The 9,078-nt window shown below is 51.3% G+C and overlaps 1 protein-coding gene across 3 annotated transcripts; it reads right to left on the bottom strand.

Annotated features, from left to right (window-relative positions):
• Window positions 1–1,457: 1,457 nt before the first annotated feature.
• On the bottom strand, window positions 1,458–8,619 carry LOC119385524 (uncharacterized). Of its 3 annotated transcripts, XR_007415349.1 has the most exons (3): window positions 8,114–8,619; window positions 5,343–6,081; window positions 1,458–2,055 (listed from the first exon to the last, which is right to left on the bottom strand). XR_007415349.1 is itself a non-coding variant. In XM_049413219.1 (2 exons), exons 1-2 carry the CDS (start codon window positions 8,588–8,590, stop codon window positions 1,609–1,611), a joined length of 924 nt encoding a protein of 307 aa, XP_049269176.1. In that variant the 5' UTR covers window positions 8,591–8,619; the 3' UTR covers window positions 1,458–1,608. The 3 variants fall into 3 exon arrangements, 2 of the variants coding, with proteins under 2 accessions (XP_049269176.1, XP_037509914.2); XM_049413219.1 differs by lacking the exon at window positions 5,343–6,081; XM_037653986.2 differs by lacking the exons at window positions 5,343–6,081; window positions 8,114–8,619 and adding an exon at window positions 4,087–4,606.
• Window positions 8,620–9,078: the final 459 nt, after the last annotated feature.

Genomic DNA, 9,078 nt, shown 5'->3' with positions numbered 1-9,078 from the left:
GCAAACGCGTTGGCATGCATGAGCTAGTTACTGCGTGCATTATGTGTTACGTTCTCCTGGTTATCTCTAGTTTACTCTCTTGTAGCAAGTTTACGCTCGTCATTCCACACGAAAGTAAGCTAAGCGCCTTTTCTCACGATGAAGTGCGCGCAGGATGCGTTCCTCAAACAGCCGCGGAAGTGTGTACCAATGCGGTGACAAACCAGCTGCAAAGATATATACAAAAACACCGTTTCACAACACACAAACGCGTTCTCTGTGTGATGAGTCGCTGCAGTATTATGTTGCAGTGACGCAGTATTAAATGTTGCCCAAATTTCTACTATTTTAGCTAATAGCGGCCAAAATATCACGCGCGTAGCAGACGCTCGCCGCTTTGACGCGGGTTCTGCCGCGGAGAAAGCCCACGGGTCCGGCACGGCAGCGCCGCGGCGCGGAAGTTCACCGCAAAAGGCCCTCGCTCCTCCCATGTATTCGCGCGGCGCTTTGGACACTCCCCCTATTCTAGGTCACTCTAGTTTCGCCGTCGTTTTGCAGACAAGCTCACCGCGTCTCGGCAAGACGAGCTTGTCAAAAACGGGAAATGTATGCACTCTCTAGAGACGCTACATCATCGCGGGGGTGAGCGTCTGCCACGCTCAGCTAAATGTGCCTTATGTCAAGGCTTACGCTAACAAGTCAGAAGTGCACACTTCATTATTTTATCGAAATAACTGAACGTGTTAGAGGTGGTGCCTTTAAAACATCTGAAAAGCAAGTAGCATAGACTACACATACCTTTGAATCACGGATAGAATGCATATCGATGTCATCCCGATGAACGGCACGCTCCCATTTCTCTTTTTGGTCGCCTTGGGAGAATGAAACCACTGGAACCTTCGGTACATCGCCAATATCGGCGACACTTGGGCCCACAGCACTGCTCCATTGGGAGAGCTTGCAGGTGTACAACATTCCGTGAACGAAGCACATCAAATCACCACGCAGCACTTCACAAACGCAGACCACGGTCTTCAAGCAGACGTCCAAAGAAACACCAGTATACCACGGCAGGCTTCGTCAGGCTTAGCAATCCTGCTCTCTCGAACGGCGTGAGCGTGCATGCGCACGTCTACTCGGCAGGAGACGAGGGTCAAAAATGACTGACGTCAGAGGCCATGCCCGGAGTAGTGAGCAGGCCTGAAAATATTCTAGAGGGCGCTGGCTCATCGCGGCGTTGCGCAGGAAAGAATTTCGGCATGTCTAGCCTGGTCTAGCCCGCGTTTCAGAGGAAGAGTGGAAAGGGGGAGGGGAGAGGGTGAGTGGAGAGGAGGTGTGTGTAGAGGGTATGCGTATGCGCAGTAAGGGCGGTCACGCCGCACACCACCACCACGCCGGATTGAACTCCGCCTTAAGATACTTCGCATCTAATATAAACGTCCTATGTAGAGGAGTCTGGTGTGTAAGCGGGCCGGCAGTCGGGTGATGAACAACGTTTATTGCGGTTGAAACGAAGTAGATATAGGAAAGAATGGTGACGTAGCAGGTCACGTGATTTTAACGAAATGGCTGGTTACGTCAGAGTTACTCAGCCATGCTACATCTCCCTTTTCTTGGGGAAGAAGTTAATTACACAGCTCTTTCTGGTTGTGGGTAGCGGCAGGGCTCCCGGCGTGTCCTTGTGCTTCTACGTAGCTCTTGAGCGGGCTGGGCGTCGTCTAGTCGTTCGGACCCGTCACGAGGACTCTCTTCGGTATGTGTAGGTGCGTCTCGCAGATGCTCGCGAGTACGTCTAATTTCCTGGCCCTCCTCCGTCTTCACCACCACGGAGCGCGGCGTCTCAGCTGGCCTGAGAAAGACCGCAGGTGTCCAGGTCCTTTCGTGGGTATCGTATGTAGTCACCCTCTGGCCAGGTGACAGGGGTGGCAGGTTCCTGGAGCGGCGATTGTAGTAGATTCTCTGGCGTTGGCGAATTTCCTGGAGACGGTTATGGACGGCTCGGTTGGGCACAGTCTCCGGCACCAGGTGGCTTGCGGGTACGGGCAGCAGGGTCCTCGTCTGCCTTCCCATCAGTCTCTGGCACAGGGGATTTCAAAATAGAATCTCGCGGTGTATTACGCCATTCAAGAAGAGCCATGTGGAAATCCGGCGTTTTGAGAGAGCACTTTTTTAATAGTTTTTTGGCTTCTTGCACGGCCCTCTCCGTCATACCATTTGAGCGTGGATGATATGGGCTTGACGTTACGTGGGTAATGCCGAGCCCATATAAAAAGTCTTTGAATTCTGTGCTGTTAAATGGCGGCCCGTTATCGCTGCACAGTTTAAGCGGTAATCCATGAACCGAAAAAAGTTCGGTGAACCAGGACTTCAGCTGATTAGCAGTGGTATAGCGAAATTCCTTAATCTCAAAAAAGAAGGAATAGAAATCGACAATAATGGCAAAGTGTCGGCCCCCGTAAAAGAATAAGTCCATTCCTACCGCTTCCCAGAGCAGGTTTGGAACCTCATGGCTCAAAAGCGGCATCTTTGCGTTTCGTGGCTGATGCTTTGGCACATTTTGCAATTTCGGCAAAATTGCTCTATGTCGCTTGCCAGGCAGGGCCAGAACATGACGCTTCGTGCCCGCACTTTCATTTTATCGGCTCCGGGATGTGCGACGTGCAAAAGAGCCAATATTTCTGCTTTCATCGAACTTGGTATGATCACCTTGTTGCTGCGGAATAGAAGCCCGTCTTGTGTGTGTATTTCTTCCTGATAAGACCAGTAGGGGCGGATGGCTTCTGGAACCTCGTGTTTGTTGTCAGGCCAACTGGTCAGCGCATATTCCCGCAGCTTGGAGAGAACGGCATCGTTGTTCGTTGCTGCGAGAATACTTTTTAGACGGGGTTCCGAGGCTGAAACAAATTCCAGCACATTTACTTGAAACTGCGCAGCTTCCTCGCACATGCTCACTTTACTCGGGAAACGCGACAAAGCATCCGCAAGAAAAAGTTCTTTGCCTGGCTTATACACCAGTTTGATCGGATAGCGCTGCAGGGTCAGCCTCATGCGTTGCAAGCGGAGGGGACACTGATGCAGTGGCTTGCTAAGTATCGGTACTAAAGGCCTGTGGTCGGTCTCTACAATCACTTCTGCTTGACCAAAAACATAGTCATGAAACTTCGTGCAACCATGCACTATCGCCAGCATTTCCTTCTCGATTTGTGCATAGTTTTGTTGCGCCTCAGTGAGCGACCGGGACGAAAAAGCAATGGGGCGTCCCTCTTGCATTAGAACTGCGCCGACTCCTAATTGGCTTGCGTCGACCGAGAGAATGAAAGGCTTTTTGGGGTTGAAGAAAGCCAAAACGGGTGCTTTCGTCAAAGATTGACGCAAGGTCTCAAAACTCTTTTGTTGCGCCTCTGTCCAAACCCATGCAATATCTTTACGTAACAGTGCTCGAAGCGGAGCGGTTACCTCTGACATGTTGGGAATGAATCGCTGCACGTAATTCATCGTGCCAAGAAATACTTGCAGTTCTTTCTTGTTCGTCAGTTCAGGCATTCCCAGTATGTCTTGTACCCTCTCCGAATCAAGGCGTAGGCCTTCTGTAGTGAGGATGTGTCCTAGATACCGGACCTCTGGCTGCAGAAACGCACTCTTCTTGGGGTTAAGTCGAAGGTTGTGCTGTTGACAACGGGACAACACAAGTTTTAGGCTGCGGTCGTGCTCGTCTTTAGTTCTGCCCCATACTAATATGTCATCCATCACAACCGCCACACAGGACAAGCCTTCCAAGACGCGGTGCATTGCTGCTTGGAAAATTTCGGGGGCCGAAGCTATTCCAAACGGCATTCGAAGGAACCGATAGCGACCATAGGGAGTGCTCATGGTGCAACGTTTGGAGCTCGATTCGCTAAGCCGAATTTGCCAAAACCCTGATGCCGCATCAAGCGTGGAAAAGAATTTTGCACCGGCAAGCCTAGGAGCGACATCATCCAACGTTGGCATGGGATAGTTTTCCCGGAGAATGGCTTGATTGAGCGATGTTGGGTCCAGACAAATTCGAACTTTGTCTCCTTTAACAACGGTAACCATGTGGCTGGACCATTCTGTAGGCTCAGTTACCTTTCTTATGACGCCTTGATCCTCCATACGCTGAAGTTCCGCCTTAGTCTTGTCCTCCAGGGCCACGGGGATTCTCCGAGCCGGTACGACGACACCCACGGCGCCGGGCTTGAGTTTTATCTCGCACTCGTAGTCCTTGAGCTCCCCCAGTCCTGCGAAGACATCTGCAAAGGGTTGTGCCGGCGGGTAAAGTTGATCGACATCAATGTGCTGTACCCGGCGGATAAATTCAAGGCGTTCGGCTGCTGAACCGCTCAAAGTCACTGGTACACTTTGCTCTATGATGTAAAATGTTTCGAGGACCACCCTCTCATCGGCTGAAAGCCGCAGGCGCACTTTTGCTTGGGCGGTTGCCTTGTGGCCGAAAAATGCTGTTAGCGCGACTCGGCAAGCCTGCTCTGGTAGATCCGGTAACTTTGCGACGTCCCTCCTTGAAATGACACAACAATTCGCCCCCGTGTCTAATTTGCAAGGCATGGGTTGTCCTTCAATGTCCACTGTCGCGGTCCAGTGGTCTTTGTTGAGCGTGCTCACCGTTAACGTTTGCAAAAAGAAATCGTCGTCGGCGTCTGCGCGTAATTCCCGTAGTTCTTTCTTCTTGTGGGGAAAGGATCGCGAAGGCGGTGCCGATTTGCATGCTCGGGCAAAGTGGTTAAGCCCTCCGCACTTATTGCATCTTCTACCGGTGGCGGGGCATCTTTCGCCACGGTGTGCACGATAGCCGCAGCTGCCGCATGCATCCCCTTTCTTTGCCACTGCGTTAACTGTCGTGTCCTGCGATGTCTCCGCGGCTTCACAGATTTCAAGAAACTGCTGTTTCCCTTGCTCTTGCGTGCGACAAATCTCGACAGTCTTTTTGTACGAAGGGTTTTCCGCAATCAATTTCTGCTGCAGGTTCTTGTCTCGAATACCCAGAATAATACCACTACGCAGCATCCGGTCTTCCATTACACCAAATTCGCAGTTTGTGGCTAACATTCGTAGCTCCGTCAGCCACTCATTGAAAGGTTCGCCTTCCCTTTGGTTTCTGGACCCAAATAGAAATTCATGATAGGTCAAGTTTGTCTCCGGTTTGTAGAACTCTTCAAACTTGGCAATTAGGACGTCTACGTTATTTTTGTCCTCTTCAGCCTCAAACGTGAAGGTGCTGTATACCTTCCTTGCCTCTTCGCCAATAATCACTAGCAACGTGGCTGCTTGCACTTCTTTCGCTTGTTTTGTCAACTGGGTAGCAGTGGAAAATAGCGTAAACTCACTCTTCCAAATTTTCCATGCAAGCCAGGTGTTGCCCGATGTATCCAACGGCTTTGGCGGCGGCAAGATCGTTGACGGCAAAAGGGCTGGCGGCGTGGCCATTTCCGCTCGGCACCGCTGCCACCATGTAAGCGGGCCGGCAGTCGGGTGATGAACAACGTTTATTGCGGTTGAAACGAAGTAGATATAGGAAAGAATGGTGACGTAGCAGGTCACGTGATTTTAACGAAATGGCTGGTTACGTCAGAGTTACTCAGCCATGCTACATCTCCCTTTTCTTGGGGAAGAAGTTAATTACACAGCTCTTTCTGGTTGTGGGTAGCGGCAGGGCTCCCGGCGTGTCCTTGTGCTTCTACGTAGCTCTTGAGCGGGCTGGGCGTCGTCTAGTCGTTCGGACCCGTCACGAGGACTCTCTTCGGTATGTGTAGGTGCGTCTCGCAGATGCTCGCGAGTACGTCTAATTTCCTGGCCCTCCTCCGTCTTCACCACCACGGAGCGCGGCGTCTCAGCTGGCCTGAGAAAGACCGCAGGTGTCCAGGTCCTTTCGTGGGTATCGTATGTAGTCACCCTCTGGCCAGGTGACAGGGGTGGCAGGTTCCTGGAGCGGCGATTGTAGTAGATTCTCTGGCGTTGGCGAATTTCCTGGAGACGGTTATGGACGGCTCGGTTGGGCACAGTCTCCGGCACCAGGTGGCTTGCGGGTACGGGCAGCAGGGTCCTCGTCTGCCTTCCCATCAGTCTCTGGCACAGGGGATTTCAAAATAGAATCTCGCGGTGTATTACGCCATTCAAGAAGAGCCATGTGGAAATCCGGCGTTTTGAGAGAGCACTTTTTTAATAGTTTTTTGGCTTCTTGCACGGCCCTCTCCGTCATACCATTTGAGCGTGGATGATATGGGCTTGACGTTACGTGGGTAATGCCGAGCCCATATAAAAAGTCTTTGAATTCTGTGCTGTTAAATGGCGGCCCGTTATCGCTGCACAGTTTAAGCGGTAATCCATGAACCGAAAAAAGTTCGGTGAACCAGGACTTCAGCTGATTAGCAGTGGTATAGCGAAATTCCTTAATCTCAAAAAAGAAGGAATAGAAATCGACAATAATGGCAAAGTGTCGGCCCCCGTAAAAGAATAAGTCCATTCCTACCGCTTCCCAGAGCAGGTTTGGAACCTCATGGCTCAAAAGTGGCATCTTTGCGTTTCGTGGCTGATGCTTTTGGCACATTTTGCAATTTCGGCAAAATTGCTCTATGTCGCTTGCCAGGCAGGGCCAGAACATGACGCTTCGTGCCCGCACTTTCATTTTATCGGCTCCGGGATGTGCGACGTGCAAAAGAGCCAATATTTCTGCTTTCATCGAACTTGGTATGATCACCTTGTTGCTGCGGAATAGAAGCCCGTCTTGTGTGTGTATTTCTTCCTGATAAGACCAGTAGGGGCGGATGGCTTCTGGAACCTCGTGTTTGTTGTCAGGCCAACTGGTCAGCGCATATTCCCGCAGCTTGGAGAGAACGGCATCGTTGTTCGTTGCTGCGAGAATACTTTTTAGACGGGGTTCCGAGGCTGAAACAAATTCCAGCACATTTACTTGAAACTGCGCAGCTTCCTCGCACATGCTCACTTTACTCGGGAAACGCGACAAAGCATCCGCAAGAAAAAGTTCTTTGCCTGGCTTATACACCAGTTTGATCGGATAGCGCTGCAGGGTCAGCCTCATGCGTTGCAAGCGGAGGGGACACTGATGCAGTGGCTTGCTAAGTATCGGTACTAAAGGCCTGTGGTCGGTCTCTACAATCACTTCTGCTTGACCAAAAACATAGTCATGAAACTTCGTGCAACCATGCACTATCGCCAGCATTTCCTTCTCGATTTGTGCATAGTTTTGTTGCGCCTCAGTGAGCGACCGGGACGAAAAAGCAATGGGGCGTCCCTCTTGCATTAGAACTGCGCCGACTCCTAATTGGCTTGCGTCGACCGAGAGAATGAAAGGCTTTTTGGGGTTGAAGAAAGCCAAAACGGGTGCTTTCGTCAAAGATTGACGCAAGGTCTCAAAACTCTTTTGTTGCGCCTCTGTCCAAACCCATGCAATATCTTTACGTAACAGTGCTCGAAGCGGAGCGGTTACCTCTGACATGTTGGGAATGAATCGCTGCACGTAATTCATCGTGCCAAGAAATACTTGCAGTTCTTTCTTGTTCGTCAGTTCAGGCATTCCCAGTATGTCTTGTACCCTCTCCGAATCAAGGCGTAGGCCTTCTGTAGTGAGGATGTGTCCTAGATACCGGACCTCTGGCTGCAGAAACGCACTCTTCTTGGGGTTAAGTCGAAGGTTGTGCTGTTGACAACGGGACAACACAAGTTTTAGGCTGCGGTCGTGCTCGTCTTTAGTTCTGCCCCATACTAATATGTCATCCATCACAACCGCCACACAGGACAAGCCTTCCAAGACGCGGTGCATTGCTGCTTGGAAAATTTCGGGGGCCGAAGCTATTCCAAACGGCATTCGAAGGAACCGATAGCGACCATAGGGAGTGCTCATGGTGCAACGTTTGGAGCTCGATTCGCTAAGCCGAATTTGCCAAAACCCTGATGCCGCATCAAGCGTGGAAAAGAATTTTGCACCGGCAAGCCTAGGAGCGACATCATCCAACGTTGGCATGGGATAGTTTTCCCGGAGAATGGCTTGATTGAGCGATGTTGGGTCCAGACAAATTCGAACTTTGTCTCCTTTAACAACGGTAACCATGTGGCTGGACCATTCTGTAGGCTCAGTTACCTTTCTTATGACGCCTTGATCCTCCATACGCTGAAGTTCCGCCTTAGTCTTGTCCTCCAGGGCCACGGGGATTCTCCGAGCCGGTACGACGACACCCACGGCGCCGGGCTTGAGTTTTATCTCGCACTCGTAGTCCTTGAGCTCCCCCAGTCCTGCGAAGACATCTGCAAAGGGTTGTGCCGGCGGGTAAAGTTGATCGACATCAATGTGCTGTACCCGGCGGATAAATTCAAGGCGTTCGGCTGCTGAACCGCTCAAAGTCACTGGTACACTTTGCTCTATGATGTAAAATGTTTCGAGGACCACCCTCTCATCGGCTGAAAGCCGCAGGCGCACTTTTGCTTGGGCGGTTGCCTTGTGGCCGAAAAATGCTGTTAGCGCGACTCGGCAAGCCTGCTCTGGTAGATCCGGTAACTTTGCGACGTCCCTCCTTGAAATGACACAACAATTCGCCCCCGTGTCTAATTTGCAAGGCATGGGTTGTCCTTCAATGTCCACTGTCGCGGTCCAGTGGTCTTTGTTGAGCGTGCTCACCGTTAACGTTTGCAAAAAGAAATCGTCGTCGGCGTCTGCGCGTAATTCCCGTAGTTCTTTCTTCTTGTGGGGAAAGGATCGCGAAGGCGGTGCCGATTTGCATGCTCGGGCAAAGTGGTTAAGCCCTCCGCACTTATTGCATCTTCTACCGGTGGCGGGGCATCTTTCGCCACGGTGTGCACGATAGCCGCAGCTGCCGCATGCATCCCCTTTCTTTGCCACTGCGTTAACTGTCGTGTCCTGCGATGTCTCCGCGGCTTCACAGATTTCAAGAAACTGCTGTTTCCCTTGCTCTTGCGTGCGACAAATCTCGACAGTCTTTTTGTACGAAGGGTTTTCCGCAATCAATTTCTGCTGCAGGTTCTTGTCTCGAATACCCAGAATAATACCACTACGCAGCATCCGGTCTTCCATTACACCAAATTCGCAGT

This window comes from Rhipicephalus sanguineus, chromosome 3 (genome assembly GCF_013339695.2).
Source record: "Rhipicephalus sanguineus isolate Rsan-2018 chromosome 3, BIME_Rsan_1.4, whole genome shotgun sequence".
NCBI classification, from domain to species: domain Eukaryota; kingdom Metazoa; phylum Arthropoda; class Arachnida; order Ixodida; family Ixodidae; genus Rhipicephalus; species Rhipicephalus sanguineus.
The sequence above is the reverse complement of the archived record's forward strand: the minus strand, read 5'-3'. Positions and strand labels throughout refer to the sequence as shown.

What these genes read in the sequence shown, in the direction of transcription:
- LOC119385524 (XM_049413219.1), bottom strand. Translation starts at nt 8,590, where the DNA reads ATGCCTTGCAAATTAGACACGGGGGCGAATTGTTGTGTCATTTCAAGG. An exon ending in ATCAAGGCGTCATAAGAAAG is followed by an intron (nt 2,056 to 8,113) that starts GTAACTGAGCCT and finishes CCCCTGTGCCAG; the next exon opens with AGACTGATGGGAAGGCAGAC.